At 43.6% G+C, this 21,284-nt stretch overlaps 1 protein-coding gene across 1 annotated transcript in view; it reads right to left on the bottom strand.

Moving 5' to 3' along the window:
• Positions 1 to 2,730: 2,730 nt before the first annotated feature.
• LOC119210833 (dedicator of cytokinesis protein 2-like) overlaps positions 2,731 to 21,284 on the bottom strand; it is a 74,092-nt gene continuing 55,538 nt past the window's right edge. Inside the window, exons 27-51 of the mRNA XM_037461224.2 lie at positions 18,806 to 18,904; positions 18,613 to 18,707; positions 17,996 to 18,074; positions 17,800 to 17,900; positions 17,457 to 17,515; positions 17,224 to 17,372; positions 16,868 to 16,953; positions 16,456 to 16,612; positions 15,085 to 15,125; positions 13,251 to 13,341; positions 12,233 to 12,343; positions 11,809 to 11,898; positions 10,891 to 10,995; positions 10,291 to 10,432; positions 9,732 to 9,813; positions 9,494 to 9,578; positions 8,752 to 8,838; positions 8,486 to 8,662; positions 8,025 to 8,108; positions 7,804 to 7,941; positions 7,351 to 7,478; positions 6,530 to 6,734; positions 6,333 to 6,438; positions 5,809 to 5,957; positions 2,731 to 5,105 (exon numbers count right to left, since the gene is read on the bottom strand). Coding sequence (XP_037317121.2) covers positions 5,043 to 5,105; positions 5,809 to 5,957; positions 6,333 to 6,438; positions 6,530 to 6,734; positions 7,351 to 7,478; positions 7,804 to 7,941; positions 8,025 to 8,108; positions 8,486 to 8,662; positions 8,752 to 8,838; positions 9,494 to 9,578; positions 9,732 to 9,813; positions 10,291 to 10,432; positions 10,891 to 10,995; positions 11,809 to 11,898; positions 12,233 to 12,343; positions 13,251 to 13,341; positions 15,085 to 15,125; positions 16,456 to 16,612; positions 16,868 to 16,953; positions 17,224 to 17,372; positions 17,457 to 17,515; positions 17,800 to 17,900; positions 17,996 to 18,074; positions 18,613 to 18,707; positions 18,806 to 18,904 — 2,709 coding nt within the window. The 3' untranslated portion in view covers positions 2,731 to 5,042. The remainder of the gene's footprint in view (positions 5,106 to 5,808; positions 5,958 to 6,332; positions 6,439 to 6,529; positions 6,735 to 7,350; positions 7,479 to 7,803; positions 7,942 to 8,024; positions 8,109 to 8,485; positions 8,663 to 8,751; positions 8,839 to 9,493; positions 9,579 to 9,731; positions 9,814 to 10,290; positions 10,433 to 10,890; positions 10,996 to 11,808; positions 11,899 to 12,232; positions 12,344 to 13,250; positions 13,342 to 15,084; positions 15,126 to 16,455; positions 16,613 to 16,867; positions 16,954 to 17,223; positions 17,373 to 17,456; positions 17,516 to 17,799; positions 17,901 to 17,995; positions 18,075 to 18,612; positions 18,708 to 18,805; positions 18,905 to 21,284) is intronic.

Here is a 21,284-nt window from a genome sequence, read left to right as displayed (position 1 = left end):
CTGACGGCTGCTCAGTATGAGAAGAGTTGGGATGAGAACGTGTTGCTATTACACAAAATGTCATTTGTTACAACTTCTGAACATGCTGCATTCCCCCTGGAATCAGGCAGATGGTGCCTGCAAACTGGATACGTCACAAAGAAATGGGCCGTCGTGCTGGCACGCCTGATTAAAGAGGCCGACTCCTAATGGTTAGAATTTGCTGTTAACTTCTGCACACCAGGTGGAAGGAATGATTGAATACACACATGTATAAAAGCACCTGGGGAGACAGACTCTCAGGTGGTAGAGTTGCGTTTAGTTGCAATGTCTCAATCGCCACGCAGCCTGTGGGACATTGATTGGATCATGTAGTGGATGCTGCAGCTCTGCACTCTAGATTGCATCCGACTCTCTGTGTCATGCCGTTTGCTGGCTTTGCTCTTCCTGCTCTCACTTTTGATGTTGTAGAATTGCAAATTTGCTTCGAGCTTAGTGAATCAGAGCTTGCAGGGTGCCAAATCAATATATCTATCTATCTCAATTAAGGACAGAGGATATGTCAAGTGTCATTATAGGAGGGTAGTTGTGAGATTTAACTGTCTTTTGAAATCTGTCAGTACCCTTGCAAAACTTCAATATGTCATCTCTTCCAAATCCATCCAATGACACTCTCATGCACTGTCATCTGCAACTTTAGGCTAAACAACACGATGCGGTGTATATGAACCAGTATATGCTCTGCACTACATTATACGTGTACATAATCCACTCACAAGCCTGCAGGAGCATATTACATTATGGAACATTACAATCACATGCATTCTGGTGAGTAATTCCACGACACGTGTTGACGAGCTGTCAGATTAAGGATTACCAAGGAGCCCCATTCAAACACACCCTACTTCTGTTCCACTTTCTGCTCCCCCACCAGCTGTTTTTAAACGCATGAGAGAGAGTTTCAAAAGTCATTAAGACAATCGAAAGGAGGGAGGTTAACTGACAGAAAAGTTGAGAAGCCAGAGGAGACCCATGGCTGATGAGGAGCGCGTTGTCTTGGCCAACAGCCTTCATTCCAGACGCATCAGCGTCCTCAATCCAAGGAGGCTAACAGAAGGGAAGGTCACATGATGGAGTACAACACAAGTGCAGTAAATCCTAGTATACACTTGGCAAAAGGCCCAACTGCTTGTGCACGGCTCGTAGAACATGGGGACGACTGATTTGCTTCCCTGACGTGTCCTCAGTCGGCCCTTGGGTGGAGGAGACGGGAGACTTGGGGACTTGCTTACATTAAATGAGCTCAAATTAAATGATAATAATATGCAACAAAGCTTTGGAATATTTTTTTCCCCCAAAAGTTCTGCCAGGTACGTTTCGCTGTCTGTCGTGAGTCCCCAACGTAACACCTCCAATTACACTGTGCATATTTCATGCCGTGCAGCTCCCACGGGGTCAGAGTGGGACACATTGCTTACCCTTCATCTAATGGCCTCGGATCCAAGCAGAACGGAAGCACTCAGTGCTGGCTCATTCAACATTGCCCTCTGCAGCCAGGAGTGGGAATTTCTGAACAAAAATGTTGGAAATGAATCCTTTCCAACCCTTTTTTTTTCTTCAAAATGACAGCTAAATGAGATTGAGAATAAGAAGAAGCAGCTCTTAAAGCCAGAGTGTGTTTGGTTACCCCTTTCATTTTGATAGACTTGTCAAGTTAATTGAGATTGGCAGCTGCGTTTGGAGAATCACAGCCCTGTGTGATGACGAGATGAAATAAAACTGCATATGAAGTGCAAATGAAGTGCATATCAAATCCTTTGAGTGCTCACCTATAACCACAGAAGGATTTACGCTCTATGAGGAGACACGAGAAGTTTCGACCACTGTCATTTTTTCTGATACAATTGCTTTCTGGTGCAAGTCGTTTAATTACAGAAACACATACCAAAGATTGCTGGATTCGATTTTAAGACCTTGGCTGGACAAAGTGCAGTATGGATGAAAAATGTCGCTGACCAAAGAGCTTCAATTTAAGATGTCAGACCAAAGAGAACCTATAACAAATATTTTCATTTCCTGAACTTCACAATCAATTCAGGTGTGTGAGAATGTAGTAAGTTCCCCTTCATGTTTCTACTAGATGCCATCTTGGTGATGCTTACCAGGAGATGAGATGAGCAGAAAGTTCTGCAGACCAGAACATTCACTCAGTAACCAAGATGGTTCGTCAGATGATTTCTCACACTTCTTTGAATCTGTGTAGTCATATTTTATCTTTAAAGCCTTACATCCTACTGCCCCCTGAAGGACAAAGGGCATAACTACAGCTCTCATCATCTGATGCAATCATTACAACAATGAAAAAGCTTAAGAAGAATTTGCCGTGCTGATCCAGAATTTGCTTCAAGTTAGTTGTAAATGAGCTTCCTTCCTTCCACTGGACAGCCTGCGCATTAGTATCACTGTTTCCAAATGACCAACTTTATCACCTTTCCCTTCATTTTGAGGCCAGGCCGTTTGCCGATGGAACTGCTCATCATGAAGCGTGTTAGGTCATCTGACTGAGCAGAGCCGCTGAGGCGCGTCTGTCGCCCTCCGGAGCTGCAGCAGCACTGAGCGGCGTGCAGGTCCCAGGTAGCGCACAGCTCTGTGCACAGTCTGGATGGATAGTGCAAACGCCACAGTGAGCTCAATCTATAATTTACTGACCACCTCGCTGCATCCTAAATAAATGAGTCGTGTTGTGTTCGCACATTCTTTAATAAAATCTACCCACAGATCAACTGGTTAAACTCTCCGATGATTTTAACTTTCTGGGAGAAGCGCGATCAAGAAACAGCTTTGTTCATATATTGATGTGTGTTTGAAGTATAAATCCAGGCCCTCAGGATTGCTTCCATCTGACAGGGAATTCACTTGTTATACAATTGGCATTAACAGATATTTGAAGAAAGCATTCATTGTGGGAAAAATATATAGTGATAAATATACCTATATTAGTAAAAGCACACTGTCTCCTTCACACAAAAATCAACATTTCACCTGACAGGTATATGTACTACTTTGTGAGATTATTCTCTCTGTTTAAAATATACTTGAGTCTTACAACATCTATCTAGTTTCTATCAGATGTATCTCTTAATTGGTGTGCATTTCATTCTTTTTAACATTCATGCATTCAAACTAAAATATTCTCATTCAAGTATAAATAAATAATGTGACGTGATCACTGAGGAATTCTTCATGAGATATCCTTCTATTCTAGTAATATTTGTACTGATATGACCAACATTAATTGACCAGATTGTGCAGGGATACGTTTCACACTTTTGACTAGTGTTATGAAATGTAAGTAATATCACCAGAAGAACATTTCAAACAAAATCAAAAGAATCTGTCATGCCTTCAAAGGCTCAAAGTAACACTCAATAATAACCGCAGGAGCTGTGGGTTTTTGACGTGTTTTCCATCTTGAAACCAGAAGAGGCCACAGAGCGAGATCATTAACTTTGATGTGAATATAATGAATGTAGCCAAGGGCCATTAATGAGTCAGAGTTTTCAAATAAATCTTGAGCGTGATTCTTTAACTTTTAAAATTCATTTTGTTACACATTCCCCATTCCCACGTCATACATTTTATGCATCCGTGTTCATCTGGGATGTAACCTCCCAAGATCAAACTAATTGATCGATTCATCTGTCGGTCAGCAATCCGACGCCGTGCTTGCATCCCTTGTGAAAACATACACAGAGTGTCCTTAAACTGAGCCTCCCATCCATTCTATTCACGCTGAGGTGAGATGGATGATTTTGGACTAAAGTCGCTCTGTGGTCATGGAGAAATGGTTTAATCATGAATACGAATTCTACGCTGCTGTTCTGTAAGCTGAAATCGGCGCTGGAGGAATCTTGCGGTCAGTGTGTCACCAGATTATGGCAGTGTTAATAAGAGAAAGGTTCTAATTCCCCCTCTGAAGGTCTGAGAGTCTGTGAGGGAATCAAACCACAGTGGGGCCAATGGGAGATATTCATCCACATCTATGAATCATTCAAATTGCCTAATTTAAAATGTTTATGTAATATTTTTTTTATAAGAAAATGAACTTTTTACAATGCAAGCGATGCTTTAACCCTCTCATTAACTGCACTGGTCACTTATTCATTATCACCACGTTCAAGAGCCTCACTGCTCTTTCGACAGTTGATCTCAATATTTTCATGAAAATGTCACTAAAGTCAACGAAGAAAGCGATACGATACTCTGGGCTAACATCCGGCCCACCTCACTTACTCACTGTCGGGACAGGGGTTTGGTTGAGTGGATTCTGGGTGCACCTGTGTGTTGACGCTACCTGTGGGTGCCACCAGGAAAGGAAGGAAGGAATGAAAGGAGGAAATCAGCTCAACAACCCTCTTGGGTTCCTCGGATCCACAGCGCAGGCATATCGGAAATAACTTGTTGTGTTTACTCAGTCAGTCTTTTAAGATTTCAGAACAAAAGTAAACTAAAAAAGAAAAACACGTTTTGTCTCATATCTGAGCACAAAACAAACGGCGTAGCCGTTGTACAGTACGCTCCACAGTTTGTTTAATTAATTCGATTTGCTTTGTCTGTGTCAGCGCTAAAGCTTTTTGGACGCCTGTGTAAAGTCCTGCCACGGTAAACCTTTGTGCTTCATCAAGTGATTATTTTCTCATTAACTTCAGTCCGTACCACCAATGAGGGAAAACGTGTAATAAGGCGCTCTTTAATCAAGCGCGGTGCCATGGATGATTTGTGTTTGCTCATTTTTGTAGAAGCGGAATTGATTGAAAAGTCGTAAGATGGCATTTAGCTCCACTGGGAATCAGTTGAATTACCAGGAAAAGGTCATGCCACAAAAATAAGTCTTTATTGACAGCTAAAATCAATTATATTAAGATAAGAAGCCACACAGAGACCCTCAATCCGACTGAATGAGGGTGTCTGTGTGCATGATTTGGTTTATGTGAACTTCTTTGTAAAAAAAAAAAAAAAAAAATGCATGAAGAAAAATAAAGAAAAAATGAACATAAAAGATTTCAGAAATGATCGGCACTGCCTTTGGCTGAATCACTGGACTTCACATCGTCTGATTTGGAGCTCTGTTGAAACAAAAATTCACAGTGTAAAGACGGTTTACTGTTAGTCAGGTGCTAAAATAGCTGAAAATAATGTGTTAACGTTGATGTGTATACACACCCAAGATATATTCTATATATAATATATGTTTTTATAACACGGATAGATGAAATCCAGCGTTCTGATTGGTTGAGAGTGAGTCACAGAGGATGCATTATTCAGGTTAATGTACAGTTGCTGTTCACATTGAGACGAGCACTCAAAGTTACAAGTTACTTAGAGCGTTAGTTGATATTTTCAGCTTTTAGCTCGGTGGCGATCGCCGGTAAACCCCCCGTAAATCCGCCCGTAATGAATTGTTTTGAGGCAATGTGAGCTGTTGCAACCGGACAATTGAGGTGGACGTCACGAGCAATTTGAATGAATGAGATGGTGCAGGACCCAATGCTGTTTACATGCACTTACGGGGACTTTTTTTCTTCTAGACTGATGAAATGTGATACAAAACGTTTGGTGGCTACAACCATTTTGTGCTGAAAGGCAGATACTCACTTACCATTTATAATTCTGCTGGTGACCGTAAAGCAATGAGGTACTTGAGGCTGTACTTATTCGTCCAATAATGCAACTTGTTCGAGGGTTGCCGGCCCTTCGCTGCCTGTCAGGCCTAACTACACCCTCGACCAGATTTAGATTTGATGTGTGTTACCATTGAGTCAGCCTCACCTTGGACTTGAAGAGGAGGTTGATGACGCCCTTTGAGCGTCTGTCAGCCGTCCGGTCAGAGGTCACACAGACGGACATGCTCTTACTGTCCCTCCTGGCTCTGACAGAGTCCACCTCCTCCGCGCTCCCCAGCACTGCCAAGGACAGACCTCCAGACAGAAAAAGAAAACTCAGCATTCAGTGTCTGCCTCGTTCTTACAATGACCCTCTCTAAAGTGAATAGCTCTTCTGATGAACAGATGAACTGTGTGGTCAGGTGTCACCGGTGCAGGGAGGCTGTGTGCCGCCTGCGCTCAGCGATGCCGGCTCAGCAGGCCCGGACCAACATGGAGGGGCGGCGCCAGAGACACTTTTAACACCATGTGAAGGTGCGGCGTGTGAACTGAATGAGGCCGGTGACTGTTTTGTGAAAAATCAGCCGGAGCGGACTCGCTCCTTTGGCAGTGAGGTCAGTTACTTTTATAACATGGCATATTCCTGCCCATGGCCGCATGTGACTTCATGAGCGTGTGTACGTTGGTCACCTGTGATGGCAGGCAGGGACCTGGAGTTGGCGTTGGTTAGCGACACATTGCCTTCGTTGGGCTCGGCCAGGTTGGTGTCGCTGCGGAACTCCTGTTTCTTGGACAGCTAGAGGGAGACAGAGATCACAAGAAATTCAGCTCTATTATTCAATCACCTCTCTCTCTCTCTCTCTCTCTCTCTCTCTACCCAGTCTCACCCGTTTGGAGTCCAGCGTTTGTGTCCTCTCTCTCTCCTCCGTGATGAAGATCATGCTGCTTCTCTTCTTCTTCTTCTTACTCTTCCTCAGCTTCACCTCTGCGTCACCCACCGTCACCACCCCCTCCACCGCGCTCGCGCTCACGCTGCCGCTGGATCGCGGCAGGGTGGAGCTCCAGGAGGAGGGTGAGTCCGGGGGTATGTCCCTGTCGGGGGGGGGGGGGGAGACAAAGAGGGGTGTGAGGTGTAAATAGAAGGGGCTCAACTGTTCGTTTTTTCATATTCACGTTATTGTGCGACACAACCGCTAAACGTGTGCAACTTGAGACAAGAACAACGATAGAGACAGAAAAGACAGTGGCTCTCAAAGGGTCCACAGACTCATGCTGTCCAACCCCCTCTCGCAAACTTTGCTGCCTTGTGTGGAGAGTGATCAGTGGGCTAAAACGCCGATTTGACGTGTGTTGTGATTGAGTCCTTATAATGGCACTTTTCTATAACATGTTTTGTAACTGCTTATTTGATGAAAAATGTACTTTCTTGTTACTTGTTCTTCTGAGTTTGTATCTCTATGTGGAAATGCACTTATTGTACGTCGCTTTGGATAAAAGCGTCAGCTAAATGACATGTAATGTAATGTAATGTAATTAGTCAACGATGAGCAGGGATCCATGAGAGCTGCAACAGGGGTGACGAACAACTCGGGATTGAAGTGGACCTGACCGGTTCCTTTGGTGGTCCTCGTCTGGGTATTGGGCATTTGGGTAAAACAAAAAGGACCTAAAACGTGTTTGATAAAACTGATGGTTTTGGCCGGGCCACCTGTCTGAATGGTGCCTGGTCGGAGTTACACATTCAGATCCCTGCAGCGAGGAGATGGAGATGATGGACTGACGAAAGGTCCGCAGCACAGAGCGCGGACGGCTGGACTTCCTGTTATCCATTTCCGGCTGGAAAATAAGCATTTAACATTGTTATTTTGGACAATACTACAACATAACATTTATAATATTCTGCTGAAATGTAGTGAACGCAAAAGCAAGAGGAGTTGGTTAAGTAAACGTCACATGACTCCTGCTCATCATTAGTCGAATCGTTCCTCGAGGGCCACACACTTACAAGTTAATGACCACATTCAGCCCCATTCAGACCGTCCCAAACACGCTTTGGTTGTAGACGATTTTAAAAAGTACAGCCTGAGCCTCATCATACAGATACACCATGTTTTAGTAAAAAGTCGCTGCCCACATTTGGTCTCTTCCCCCGAGTTCTTACCAGCTCTCTCACTCCGTACTCCTTCTCCACCTTCTTCTTCAGCTGCTTGAAACACTCCTCCATGCGCTCGTGGAAAGGACGCAGGTCATCCATCACTCTCTTCCCATGGAGAGATATCCCTCCACCCAGCAATGGGATCTATGAATGCAAATATAATGGCGTCAACAGGAACAGCCACAAGAGAGAGCAAGAGATACAGTTGGTGTAGTGGTGTCCAGTACCTGCCACGCGATGAGGTCTTTGAGGCGCATCAGTTTATCTCGGTCCTCTGGGTGCTGCTGATTGTAGTCATCGGTAAAGAAGGCCTGATTCAGAGGGACAAATGAAAAACACTCAATATGTATCACTGGTCCGGCTCAGTTTGTAAATGAATTACTGACTTTGCCAACCTTAACCAATATGTTTTATTCTCTTGCTTTTATTCGTTTGTAATTAAGCCCTCACAAGGTGACACAGATATCTATAAAGCTCAGATAGTCTTCGCATATAAATGAAAAAGTATTAACGAGATGGTGAATCTTTTTCTAATCATCGTGTCAATAAAATATTATGAATACATTTTTGGGATAAAACATTAAAGCCTATTAAAAACCAGCCAAATATAAGGGTGGAAAGTTTAACACACTCCAATGGTCCAAAAGTAGCAAAAGGTTATAAATTGGATGGACTCAGTATATTTTACCTTTTCATACTTGGCAAAGCCGCCCATGACCGCTGGGTCCACGATGCCATTGAGCAGCATGGAGAGCGGGTTGATGGGGAGGGTCCAATCGGCCTGATATTGGTTGATCATGGTCAGAATCTTCTCATTGGTGGACTCCATGGTCTCTATGGCATTCTCCAACGGAGACAAGGTGGTCTGCGGAGAGGAGCACAGCGTTGGGTCAGGGGTTAAGGAACGCTTACACACAGAAGCACACAAACAAACCAACACGCACAAACGCTCACATGTTTCATGTCCTTGGCCTCAAACCAGCGCAGGATCCCCGGGAGCTTATACTCCGTGGTGAAGGTTGTGCGTTCAATCCACATCGACTTGAACAAGGGGAATAAAAAGGAGGAGAAGAAAAGGAAAGCAACAAAGTGAGTGTCGGCTCATGACAAGATACGATTATATTAGAGTCCTGTGCAGAGGTTTGTTGTACTGGAGTAATTCATGGAATGTTGGGTTACGTTGGAATTCACACATTCACACGCTGCTTATTCATTAATGGGTTTTGCCCTCGTTTTGCATTCAGAAACTAGGGTCTGTCATACAGGTGATAATCACACCATTGTAATATATACATTTAATAATAGTCTTTTAAAAAAATGTTCATATATATTTTAAATTTGTTTGCATGTGGGGAGAGTGTTCACCGAGATCCCTCAATGGTTTCACCCTTTAGAAATGAACAAATATACTCTTAAAAAAGAAAAAAGGGGCAAATGGAGTGCTAATCACAACCCATAGTTCTTAGCTTGATCTGTTTTTGGTCTTTATTCATATATTATTATTTTGTTTTTTGTACCGGCCCTCCTTTATTCATCCTTGCACATTCTAATCTAATATTATCAAATGCTAAACATATAGCCGTCGGAAGTGCTAATTTTCAACTATAAAACACTATCCTATGAACCATACCGCTATTTAGACAATAGAGAAGCACAAAATTGTTTATCAAACACTCGTGTTTTCATAAAAACTCACAACAAACTCATTGTTTGGGTCCACGGGTCCTTTCCTGACCGGTCGGGAATAATGGAAACGCTGCACATAGTTGGACTTGTAGAAGCTGCGCATGGTGTAAACAGGTAAAAGTCATATTACAAACAGCATAATGTGACAATATCAGGACGGTTTTCTTCTTCAGTGCATATCATTTTACAGGAAGTCACATTTTCTTTATCAAAACATGAAGCGTGACAAAAGACGCTGTTTAACAGACTTGATAATCTGATCGGGAACAGGTTTGTTCTTCAGGCGAGGAGGAATCTCCAGGACCGATTTCACTGTGAAACACTGGATATCTGGTTCAGATCACTCAGGAAGAAATCCCCACCGCGTGTTAGAGGTCATCTCTACATCCCTGTGTCAGAATATATGGTCCTATAACTGAGATACAACGACGACCTCAAGCGGCTGGGTTTTATTTTAAGATTAGAGCCATAAGTGTAAACAATATGTTCCCCCTGAAATCATAAAAGGGCTCTAACATTACTGTACAGAGAAAATACTACAAACCAAACACGCCCAATAATGTCAAACCGGAGGAAACATATTCTTAAAAGATTTTTAAAAAGCAACAAAAGCGTTATCAAATCGAATAACGTAATCTACTCTGGTGGAGTCATTCAAACAGTAACGTTACTTATTACATTTTCAAAAGTTAGTCAATTTACTTTAGATATTCCTGTTCTCCATACATCTATACATGAAACGATACGGAACAATTCCCTACAGCCGCTACCGTCCTGAAGGGGGGAGTAATGTTTGCAGAAGGATACACTGCAGCGGAGAGTTCCTGATGTCGTCCCCCGGGATGGTGGTGGTGTTGAGGCGCACGGCGCTGGGGAACTGGCTCATCAGCTGGTTCTGGAAGTCCTCTCTGCGTTCATACTCCTTGCCTCGGTGGATAAACACCTTGTTCTGCAGCCACAGGAGATGCGCTGGTGTTAAGAAACATACGGTTTGAGCCCTTTTTTTCCCAGGAGGACACAGAGTGGAGCTGGTAGACACTGCGCATATTTATCAAAGTGCGCCTATACATTGTCTCCTTTCCATACCCCCCCTCACACTCATTACCCCACTAGTCAAACACATCTACAACATATAGGAGCTATAAACAGTGGAACATTTTGTTTTCTACAAGGTTCCCGTAATGTACTTCACGTCCCATTGTGTTAATCATCCCTCTGATGTGAACCACTGCTACAAGTTGAATAGCTTAGTGCAGTGCTAAAAAATGCATATGAACATATTCTTATACAATATGATTAATTACAAGGCAGCCTCTGTGACTCTAAGGTGCTGCTCACCCAGTGTGAATCCGTTTGCTTCTATTCACACTTCACTTTTAGTACCAACAAACAGTGACAAACACCAACCCTGAGGAATGGAGGGTAGCCCTGGCCGTAGTAGCCCACTGCAAAGTAGTCTGGTTTTGGCCTCAGGATCTTCATGATGTTTTCATAGAACTTGGCTTGTTTCTCCTGCCGAGCAGGAGGAGAGAGAGAGAGAGAGAGAGAGAGACAGACAGCATGCGTTCAGAAGACAGCTTCAGATGTCAACTGTGTGCAGCCGCAGCATCGTTATCAGCCTGCGCCAGTGACACAGCGACTCTCAGCAGAACAGTGGGACTCTGAGGGAGATAGATGGAGCAAAAATAGGACGCGCGACATCCAAGGGCACCGTCTGCGAATTTAAAGAATAACATGCGTGCTACATTAGCAGAGAAGGCCACTGCTGCAGTCAAGTGAAGGAAGTGAGTTGTGTAAAAAGTGGATGGAGAATGGATCAAATCAAGTCTGCTGTATTGTTGAAGCAAGGCATGAAAGGGACTGGGAAGTGATTGAGAGGACAAAGTGCTGAGTTGGTAGTAGTTGCTGATGGTTTCCAATGAAAAATCCTGCTTTGCATGTGATCATTGAGGAAGCTTGAACCGGAGCTCTTCACAAACGATTTGTTTCAAAGGAGGACTTGAAGTGTCAAAGTAAGGTTTCATTTTTGAATATGGGTGAATGGTGGCGCTAAATCATCGCTAGTAGAGTGCAGATGTCTAACTTCAAGTGGAAAACTGCTGACTGGGAATAATATTTTCTGAGTCACAGACGAGCAGCTGTTAAAAAACGGGTGAACTTTAAGTGAGCTGTGTTACTGACGCTTCTTCCTTTGCTTCAAACACGCTCCCTTTGACCCAGGGACATCTATAACATATGTATGAATGGAAGTTAGGAGGAAAAGGGAGGAGAGAATGAAACGCAAAGGAAAAAACCCAGTGAATGTTTGAGAAAGTCGTGTATTACCAGTCTCTTGCTGAGCAACTCGTAGTCAAAGATCTCGTTTTCGTATTGTTCTGCAAGCTCCTTACACAAAGTGATGGCCTCCTCCCACATCTAAACACACACACACACACACGGAGAGAAAGAAGGCTCTTTCGTTACACCATCTGCTCAAGGATTGGGCGCCAGCTATCGTGGTTGGATCTCAACGCCTTGCATTGCTTTCAGGGACATAGGACACTGATAGATGAATGAAGTTGCAACATGCTGCTCAGAGACTCGGACAGGAAAGGAAAATCTTAAGTAAAGAGCGCTGTTGGCCTTGTATCAGGTTTCGTTCTATAAAAGGATCTGAGAGCCAGCGAAAAAAGCCAGTTTCTGATGACAGATCAACCCTCTTCAAGTCATCACATTACTCCACGATGCTGCAGACTCGAAGCAGGCTGACCTTGCCCTTGTCAAAGTAGTCGATGATGGTGTCGTAGAGGGTTTCTTTGAGCTGCCGCTGGGTTTGTGAGCCGCGGTACTCAAACTGGGGACTGCACGTCTCATCCACCCACTGGAAAAAAGACAGAAAGAAGGTAAAAATAAACAACAAAAGAGGAGAACGCCGGAGAATCACAGCAACTCTGTTCTCCACTGTTCCATTCAGCGTTGAAAAAGAGAACAACTAAAAGATTACTTTCATTAAATCAATATTAATTAGAAGTCGAGAGCACACGAAAACATGCAACACACTGTTCATTAATTATGATGAGGCAATAGTTAATCTTCCATTACGTAAATGACAGATTCATTCATTTGGAAACCAAACCAAAGTGCACAAGGATCTCTCCGACCCTGACTTCTTTTATTATTGCAGCGCGTCTATCTGCTTCGAAGAAGAGGAGGAGGAGGATAAGAGCCCTTTTCATTACTGTGAAGCAAGTATGACAGGACTGACACTGGAGATGAATGGAGATAATCATTTATGTTTATAGAGTTGAACTGCTGTGATTTAATGATACTAGACAGCGAGAGCAGGAGAGTGACAGAGAGAAAGAGAGCGACGCCCCCTATTCCCCTATTCCTCTCCGTGGGCCTCTTAGGGTACCATTAAAGAGATGAAGAGACAAGAGAGGCCACACACACACACACACACACACTGAAATGCACGCGCTGGCGCTCACACAGGAACTAGCGCACGTGGGGAGTCGATCAGCGCAGCGAGGCACCCACAGCGGCCGGTACGAGGCCATAAACTAAACCTTGCGGCTTAATCTTTTGGAGGCCAGAGACGAGGCGACCATTTATCAGCTAATAAAAAACACTGGCGTGCTCGTGGTGGACAGAAAAGTCATTAGACTTGGCAAGACACTGGGGCCAGCAATAAAACGACAGAGTAGCACACTGTGTCTATAAATAAATACAGTAGATGCATATATAATGCAGGTGTGTGTGTGGGTGTGTGGGGGGGGTGTTCCTACCTTGAGCAGGCGAGAGTGGAGCAGCAGTGTGTACGCTGCCTCAGTGTAGTTTTCACCCTCCAGGTGAAGGTCCCGCAACTTGTAAAGGTACCTGAGAACACACACGGGTACAAACGCGCACACACACAGAGGTCATCTCACCTTTGTATGCAATGTGTACACCGCTCCACTAGAGGCCCCTGTTGGGCAACTTGAAGAGCACGTATGCATTTATTTATTTACACACTACTGCCTTTGTCAGTCGGTCTCATGCTCACATGTGGACGACATGGACAGATCAATCAAAAGAACACACGTAGAAATCTACTGTAACATGTATTACAATCCCGGTGATGAGGAAGATGGGGAATGTTGTCTTGTTTACGTATTGTTTTTTAGTTTGAGACCCTTTTTCTGTCTCCATACCCCCCCCCCCCCTTTCTGGCTTCTCCTGCTGTCAGGGGAAAAGCCTCTTTCTCACAGCCAGAGGCTGGACTTTCATGCTCAGGCATTGGTGACAAAGCGAGGAAGCAGCGTCTTCTAGATGCCTTGTGCATGCTTGATGCACCCTCAGGTCATTTGTTCATTCTGTCCGAGGTAAATGTTGAAATGTATTCTACTCTTTTTAACCTCAACTCTTCCTTTCTGATTCCTCTCACTTTCAACAAGTTTATGTGTGAATTCAATCTGCGCCTCCATCTTGGACTTTCACAAGGAGTTTGAAGTAACTATGGCGTATGCAAGAGGCCAATTCTTCCATCTCTGGTTGTTAGGAAAGCTTTTACACAGGGGGATAACGATTGTAGGATTCATCTTTTCAATTTTGGGATAATTTAATATAGTGGTTATAGGGCTTTATTATTACTCAATGTTAATAGTGGCCATGGGGTGCTTAAAATGTTCTCCAGAAACTCTGCCCATGTGGTCCATAACAAAAAGCACAATAATCAAACTAAAGTGTCCTCAATTTCTTGTCTGCTGTAATATCATTTTGAGATTCGGTTCCATTGGGGAGGCAAGAAATCAAAATAAATTGAATTACGTATTAAGACAGCTGCACAAATATCTCAGAAAACAAAATTGAACTGTTTGGAAAACCATTTTCTAAAGTTTCACTTTGAGTAAAGAAAGTTGAATCCTTGCATGACTGCATGAGCCAATATACTATAAGCATATGTTATTAATACACTATTACACAGTTTAGGAAATAACCAGTTGTCATGATAGCAAGAGTTTCATTTTCAACATAAATGTAAGCAATTAGGATGCAAATTTGATGATTGTTAATTCACACGCTGGGCCCAGATCCTAATTAGTTTGAGGTTTTATTATCCATGCATGACTTCTGGTAATACAGAAACGTATTTCCATTAAACCGTGTTTGCTTGTTAATGTTAATAAGCAAAATATTAAATGCTAACTGCATTCTCCACAGGATACATGGAGGCAACCGATCAACCAACGAGTTGAGCTCACATTAAAACATACAGATCACTAATGAGGGTCTATAAACTATGCCCAGAAATGTACGTGGGACCTGACGGGATCTGCAGCCCCCCCCACCCCCCCCCTCTCTCCTCCCCTCATCCCATCGTCCTCCGTCTCTCCCTCGTACCAATCATGTCTCTCTCTCTCTCTCTCTCTCTCTGCTCGCATTCCAGTCAGACTAAGAGCTGATCCTGTGGATTCTGACGTTAATTCAGTGGACTCATATAATCCCTTGTCAGATTACGGCGCAACACACAGAGAAACACACATACACCCACACTTTCAGAAGCACACGCACACACAATCATTTACAAAGCAAAAATGGACCACTTAAACGTATTTAATGTCAAAGACAGCTCATAAATACCTGATGTACATCGCTTCACGATTGATGTCCTTGTAAAAGTTCTGCAAAATGAAATGAAAAATTAGTTAAAAGTGTGTGTGGCATATTTAAAATCATCCTGAATCACTGCACTGATAACGAGTTTGTCATCTTTTATTTACTGTATGTGGAAGAGAGTTTCAATTTCAAATGAGTGTGTTAATTTGTGAGCGTGTGTGCGTGCATGCATATTTGTTAGTGAAGGAGCACAAACTGCCAGTTTAATAAAGTGTTTTAACGACGTCTCCACAGAACAGACGAGGGGAACGAACTGATGACACTCCACATCACGAGTCAGCAGACACAACCAACACACACACACACACACTCAGAAACATGCAAAACACTCAATTACTTTGAAATGAAAAGACAAAGTTCAGGGTATGAATATCTATGGCTTTAAAGAGGTCAGACACGTCATTGTTTGGATCAATGCTTTCTGAGTAGTGTCTCTCAGATGATTTTACTCTCTGTGGAACATGCAAAAGAATCAACAGTATCACCTGTGTGCATTTTTCCTCACCGACAACATAGCAGGTGAGTGCCATTGAATAATGTGTGTAATCAGCAAACACCACATGGAGAAAGCGCTATCTGCAGCAGCAACATGAGCTCACCAGCAGGAGGGATTCTTTCAGCTGTCTGAACCATTTAAAGAGAATAGCTAATAGGCAGCTGCCACAGGCTAGGAGATAAACATCTTTGTCACGTGCCAGCCACTTTGAGTCGTCGCGGGAATGTAACACGTTATAGATACCAACACAGACACAACCATTTATCATTAACCGAGCCTCCTAAAGGTTGACGCTTCAGAAATCTCTTTGTGGAATCCAAATAAAAACCGCAGATATGAAAGAACAAAAACAAGTTATGGAGCAAAAACACAATATAATATTTTATATTGTTCTGTGGAGACAATCACATGGTAGATGGATGGGATCGCTTCCTGAACGTTCGTACACGAGGGGGGGGGGGGGATGTTATTAGGACATCACATGAGAGAAAAGACAGGAGCTGATGCAACGCTCTGCAAAAACTGAGAACAAACTCAGAGATGCATTTCTGCTTTTAGATCAATCAGCACACAAATCATAGGAGGAAAACGGAAACAAAGACCTTGACATGAAAGACAAGACATGAAATCAGTGTTTTATGATTAACGGTTCAATCAGCGGGGCTCTTGCTCTCTGTTGCGTGTGAGATTATTGACCGAGGTCTCTTTGGAACGAAACCACTCTAATAATAAGTTCTCATCCATTCATCTAACTGTTTAACACAGTGGGAGAGTGTGTGTGTGTGTGCGTGACCGTCTAGGACCAGCACCTTTCCAGTCTTTCCTTTCTGTTCACTCACCAGCAGGTTGACGGTGCAGCTCATGCGGTTGTTGCGGCTCTCGTCGTTCATCACCGTACGGTAGTCGAGGAGACGAATGAGGAGTCCCTTCACCAAGGCGACAAAGTGCTGCACCTCTGGCTTCAGCGTGAGTTTCTCTGAAGCGCAGTCCAGCAGGCTGGCAGACGACAAGACAACCACCAGTTAACCGTCGGTCTGTTAAACCAGAGACGTCCAGTCTCCACAGTCAGGTTTTTAATGTAGTAGTAAACCCAGGCAAGTTGAGGTTTTAACCCTTTTCTCAAATGTTCCACCATATTTAATCTGGACTCTCACTGATTCTGATGTGCTTGTTTTTACGTACGATGGAAAGTACAACTTGTCAAACTGTGAATGTCTGCTGTAATGTTTATATTCCAATACAGAGGCCTACATGGTCTCCAGTAGCTGCATGTATTGCTCATCTCCTCCTCCACCCTCCACCTCGTGGTCCAACTTCAGGATGATCTCATTCTCAAACTATAGAAGAGAGAGAGAGAGAGAGAGAGAGAGAGAGAGAGAGAAAATAGTGGATAAAACAAATGACCCCAGGAGAAAATCAATCATGCGAGTGTCTCTTTTACTTCCATGCAGTGCCACAGGCTGTCGATGGGGTGCACAACGTGCACGTGACAGCGTTTCTTTGTGTTTTTCTAGTGTGCAAATGTCAATTTGTCTGGCAAATTGTCTCGTGTGAACATTTCTGAACACACACACACACATTTCGTGAGTGTGTTTGTGCGTTTAAACCTTGTGGAAGTTTCCAGAATGTGCGTGTTCACAGGTGATCATGTCGAAGAAGATGGGGATGGTGGCCCTTCTCAGCTCTTCTTCCGGGATCAAAGTCATCTCCAGGATGGGGCCCACCATTCCGGGGATGAAACAGATCTTATGACTCCCTGAAACAGACACACAGACCAAATGACAATGCAGCCCTAATCTGACCCATCTCCACTTGAGAAGGCACCAATGGTCTTCCGTACCAAGTTTGTACCAAATGTCACGTATAGCGAAGCCGATGAGTTCTCTCATATCTCCATATCTAGAAAAAAAGAGAAATACACATGAGACGGAAAGAGAAGTCAGCTTAGTTTAAAATCCACATTTTAATCAACACTTCAGAAACTGAGGACCCCAGTGGGGAAAATGGTAACCTGTCTCAACATGAACCAAATTGAATGTCTATCTCTGGGCATCACACGGTTTTAATAGGCGAGGGAGTGTAAACAGTAAATGCAGACTCCAAAATAGGTCACAAATGAGTTTCTCATCAGACCACAGAGACTAAGTGTGGAGAACAAGGAAATGATGTGGCCCTTCTCTCACTTGGCCAGGATCTTGTTTCGCTTGGTCGACGAGAAATGCTGCAGCTGCAGAGACTCCTGGGTGATAAATGCCACGGCCAAGTGGAAGTAGTTATTCCACAACTAGAGGGGTGGAGAGAAGCAACACACAGCAGGGATGTAGAGAGCGACACTAGAGATCTTTGACATCATGAGCCAATACCCACCAGCACACTTACCTGTACTTCAAAGTCGTTGTTATTGAGGAATTTTTGGTTCATTGTGTCTGCATAGGTATTAATGGCTCGCAGGAACACTCTAATGGAGAGAAACACAAAAGTTGATACACAAACACACACACATGTATATATATATATATATATATATATATATATAGCGCTGGCCTGCGGGGGGAATCAAACGCTTTTTACAAAGTGCATGTTGTTATCATCTGAACAAACATCAGTAAAAGAGTGGGGCACGCTCACATGCACTAAGAGCTCATACGAGCTCAGATCACACACAAAAAACAAAGAACGGGAGTGACTTCCATCCCCGCGTGCAGGTGTGTAATTGATTTGTGATTTCATGCAAGTTAAGTGGCAAATCTGCTGCGCGTCATCCAGCGCAAACCCCGTCTATCAGTTGTCGTTACTCGCGGCTGACTGACATCGCCTCTCGTTGCCCTTTTTTGGTTCCACGGACACGTTTTCTAACCTGCACATCTCTGCCCAAGAGCCAGTCTGCTGACTCCTTATCAGGTCGGGGCAGACATGAACGTGGCTGGTTCGCTTAGAGAGGTGACAAGCAGGTGGAGACCTCAAATCTCGGGTGTGTATCTTTGTGCTGGAAGTACCTGTTCTGCACCATGATCATGGCCATCCAGTCAGAGGGGTACACGTGTTTCCCAATCAGGTCCTTGAAGAGCAGGAAGGACTCCATCAGGAAGTCCTACAGCGAGACGAGGGAGAGGAGAAGAGCTGGTGTTTGCTCTGCATTTACCCGACGTCTCCGGGTGTGTTTGTGTGTGTGTGTGTGTGTGCACTTACCACTAGGTCAGAGCTCCCAGTAAAGGTTTCGATGTATGTAGCATAGTGACGATCATCCATCTGACTGAGAATCGCCGTCATGCAGGCGACCACCCTGGACTGCAGAGAAAAGGAAAAAAAAAGAGAGAGTGACTTACATGTGCACTTACATTATGTGCTTCTCAAGCCAAAGACATAGAAATCTGTTAAAATAAATAATTTCGGAAAAATGCCTTATATAGATGCCTAAGATGCTCTATTATAGATGCCTATAAGAGAATACCTTTCCACAAAGGTTCCACAAGGTTATCACAGGACCTGGAGCTAAAGGGCTCTGAGAGAAACACTGATGGTTGCTTTTAACTATGATGTTTGTATGAACAGGTTTTTACCCCTGTGTTATTCACAAATGACTGTATTCACTATGAAGAATAAATATACAGGAAGACTGGCAGCCTCTCCGGTTTCAAAATTGTCTTTTGCAGTTTAAATTGTGTGATGTGAGATTTACAAAATATATTTTGAATTCCCTCACCACAAATATCCACATGACAGCAAAAATGCAAAAAAGGCCAACAGGTTCTTGAAAAAAAATGTAATGTGTGCTTTGCTTTAAAAAAAAAAAGATAAACAGAACCAGGACCCTTATATTTTGTGAAATGCAAGAAATAGTCAACAGAAAGCGACAGTTTACACAGTGAGATATTATGGCATGGTAAAATGTAACTTTAACAGTCAAATAAAAAAAAAACATTTCAATCTCGTGAGTGAGAACAGAACAACACACAGCGGTAAAAGAGAAAACTGGACATAAAAGTAAAAGAGGCGACAGACAGGAGAGGGGGCAGAAGGAGTGAGCATCGCACTAAAAGTAAAACAGACATGAAGAGATGAGAGAAAACGTTTTTGTTCCGACTGTGTCTGAATAAAGGATCTTATGCTGAGGAAAAAAAAACCTTGAGCATGATTAAAGCTCTGAATTCAACCCTTCCACGACCAGAGGCTGAGCGCAGGAGGAACCTGGGAGGGCCGAGGGCAGAGGAGAGGACAACAGAACGGACTCCACTGCCATATTAACAGAAACAACCATGGTACAAATGTAGAAATAGTTTTCATACATAACAGAAGCTGTTTCCTAGAGGTTTGAATGGGTTGGTCATTTCACCATATTTCCCGTCGGGCCCCTAACACCTGACCCTCAGGCAACCGAGAATTAAACTTGGGGAAGCTTCAGTCTTTACCGACTTTATACCGAAAATATAAAAAGGCCCTGTTGGTATTGCTATTTCAATTTTCCAACGCTCTTATTTGTTTGTTTTTTGCATCATTTCCATCCATAAACCAACAGGAATGGCTCTCTCAGTGGTTGTTTGGAATTTGTTCTGCTGCTTAATGTTTCCTGATCCTTTCCTTTGTTGGGCTCGATTGCCGCTATGAACATCGCAAACCATCCCAGGCAGATGTGCAGGTGTTCTGCCTCATCGGGATGGCCGGGGTTTGTGGGTAAATTATTCTCCAGAGCTGTTTGGCAACACGAGGCACAGTTGCAGTATGAAGGATGGCTGATTGAAGATGAAAGATGAGCGCCATCTCACGTGGGGGCAGCTTTCATCTAATCAGAATGAGCTCAGCTTGTGTGAATGTGTGCCCGCACTTGCCTTCGTTCTAATAAGAAAACATACCTCTTTTTTAAGTCACACAGACACACACACACACACACACACACACACAGATGGACCTCACTCAGTTCATGATGTCTAAATGTTCACGGAAGTGTGCGTGAGACCACCTCCATCCTGCTTTCAACTTTCTCGCTGCAGAGTAGCGACAGCAAACTCCCTCATTCAATCTCTCGTCCCCTCTTTTCCTCCTCGCCTCCCCCACACACGCGATTCTTCATAGCGAGGGCCGCGAGTAAAGGTTGAGGTTTATATTGACTGTTAATAATGTCTTTATTCACTGAGAGCCACTAAAAACGCGGAGAAATAGTGTTATTGACAGTTACCCTGAAAGTATAGCAGTACAGAGGATGAATCACTTCATCTTCTCCTTCGTCTAGTGTGTGTGTGTGTGAGTGTGTGAGTGAAGGTCACACGTTGTGTTGCCCCACTCCTGAAGAATTGTTCTTCTCCGACGCCTTCTAGAAACACACACAGACACAAACGCCAAATGTCTGGTCATCAGGTGTTTGTGTCCTCACTTATGAATGTGTTTCATCAACACATTACATGACAGGCAAAGAGAGAGAGCGAGAGAGAGAGAGAGAGAGAGAGAGAGAGAGAGCAAAGGCCTTACGCAACAGGGAGGAGATTACTGACTAAACAGGACACAAATGCTGGCGAGGTCTGGGGTTTCTCCCCCCTCCTCCTCCTCCTCTCTCCATCATTCATCCATCCATTTCCTCACTCTGGACACTGTCATTAATAATGTATTTTCCAGCTTTTCACATATTGCGTCGAAAAGGACAAGCACCTAAAAATTCACCTGCGAGACTAGCAAA

This window comes from Pungitius pungitius, chromosome 2, assembly GCF_949316345.1.
Source record: "Pungitius pungitius chromosome 2, fPunPun2.1, whole genome shotgun sequence".
Lineage (NCBI taxonomy): Eukaryota > Metazoa > Chordata > Actinopteri > Perciformes > Gasterosteidae > Pungitius > Pungitius pungitius.
Note: the sequence above shows the minus strand (reverse complement) of the source record. Positions and strands in the feature narration are given on the sequence as shown.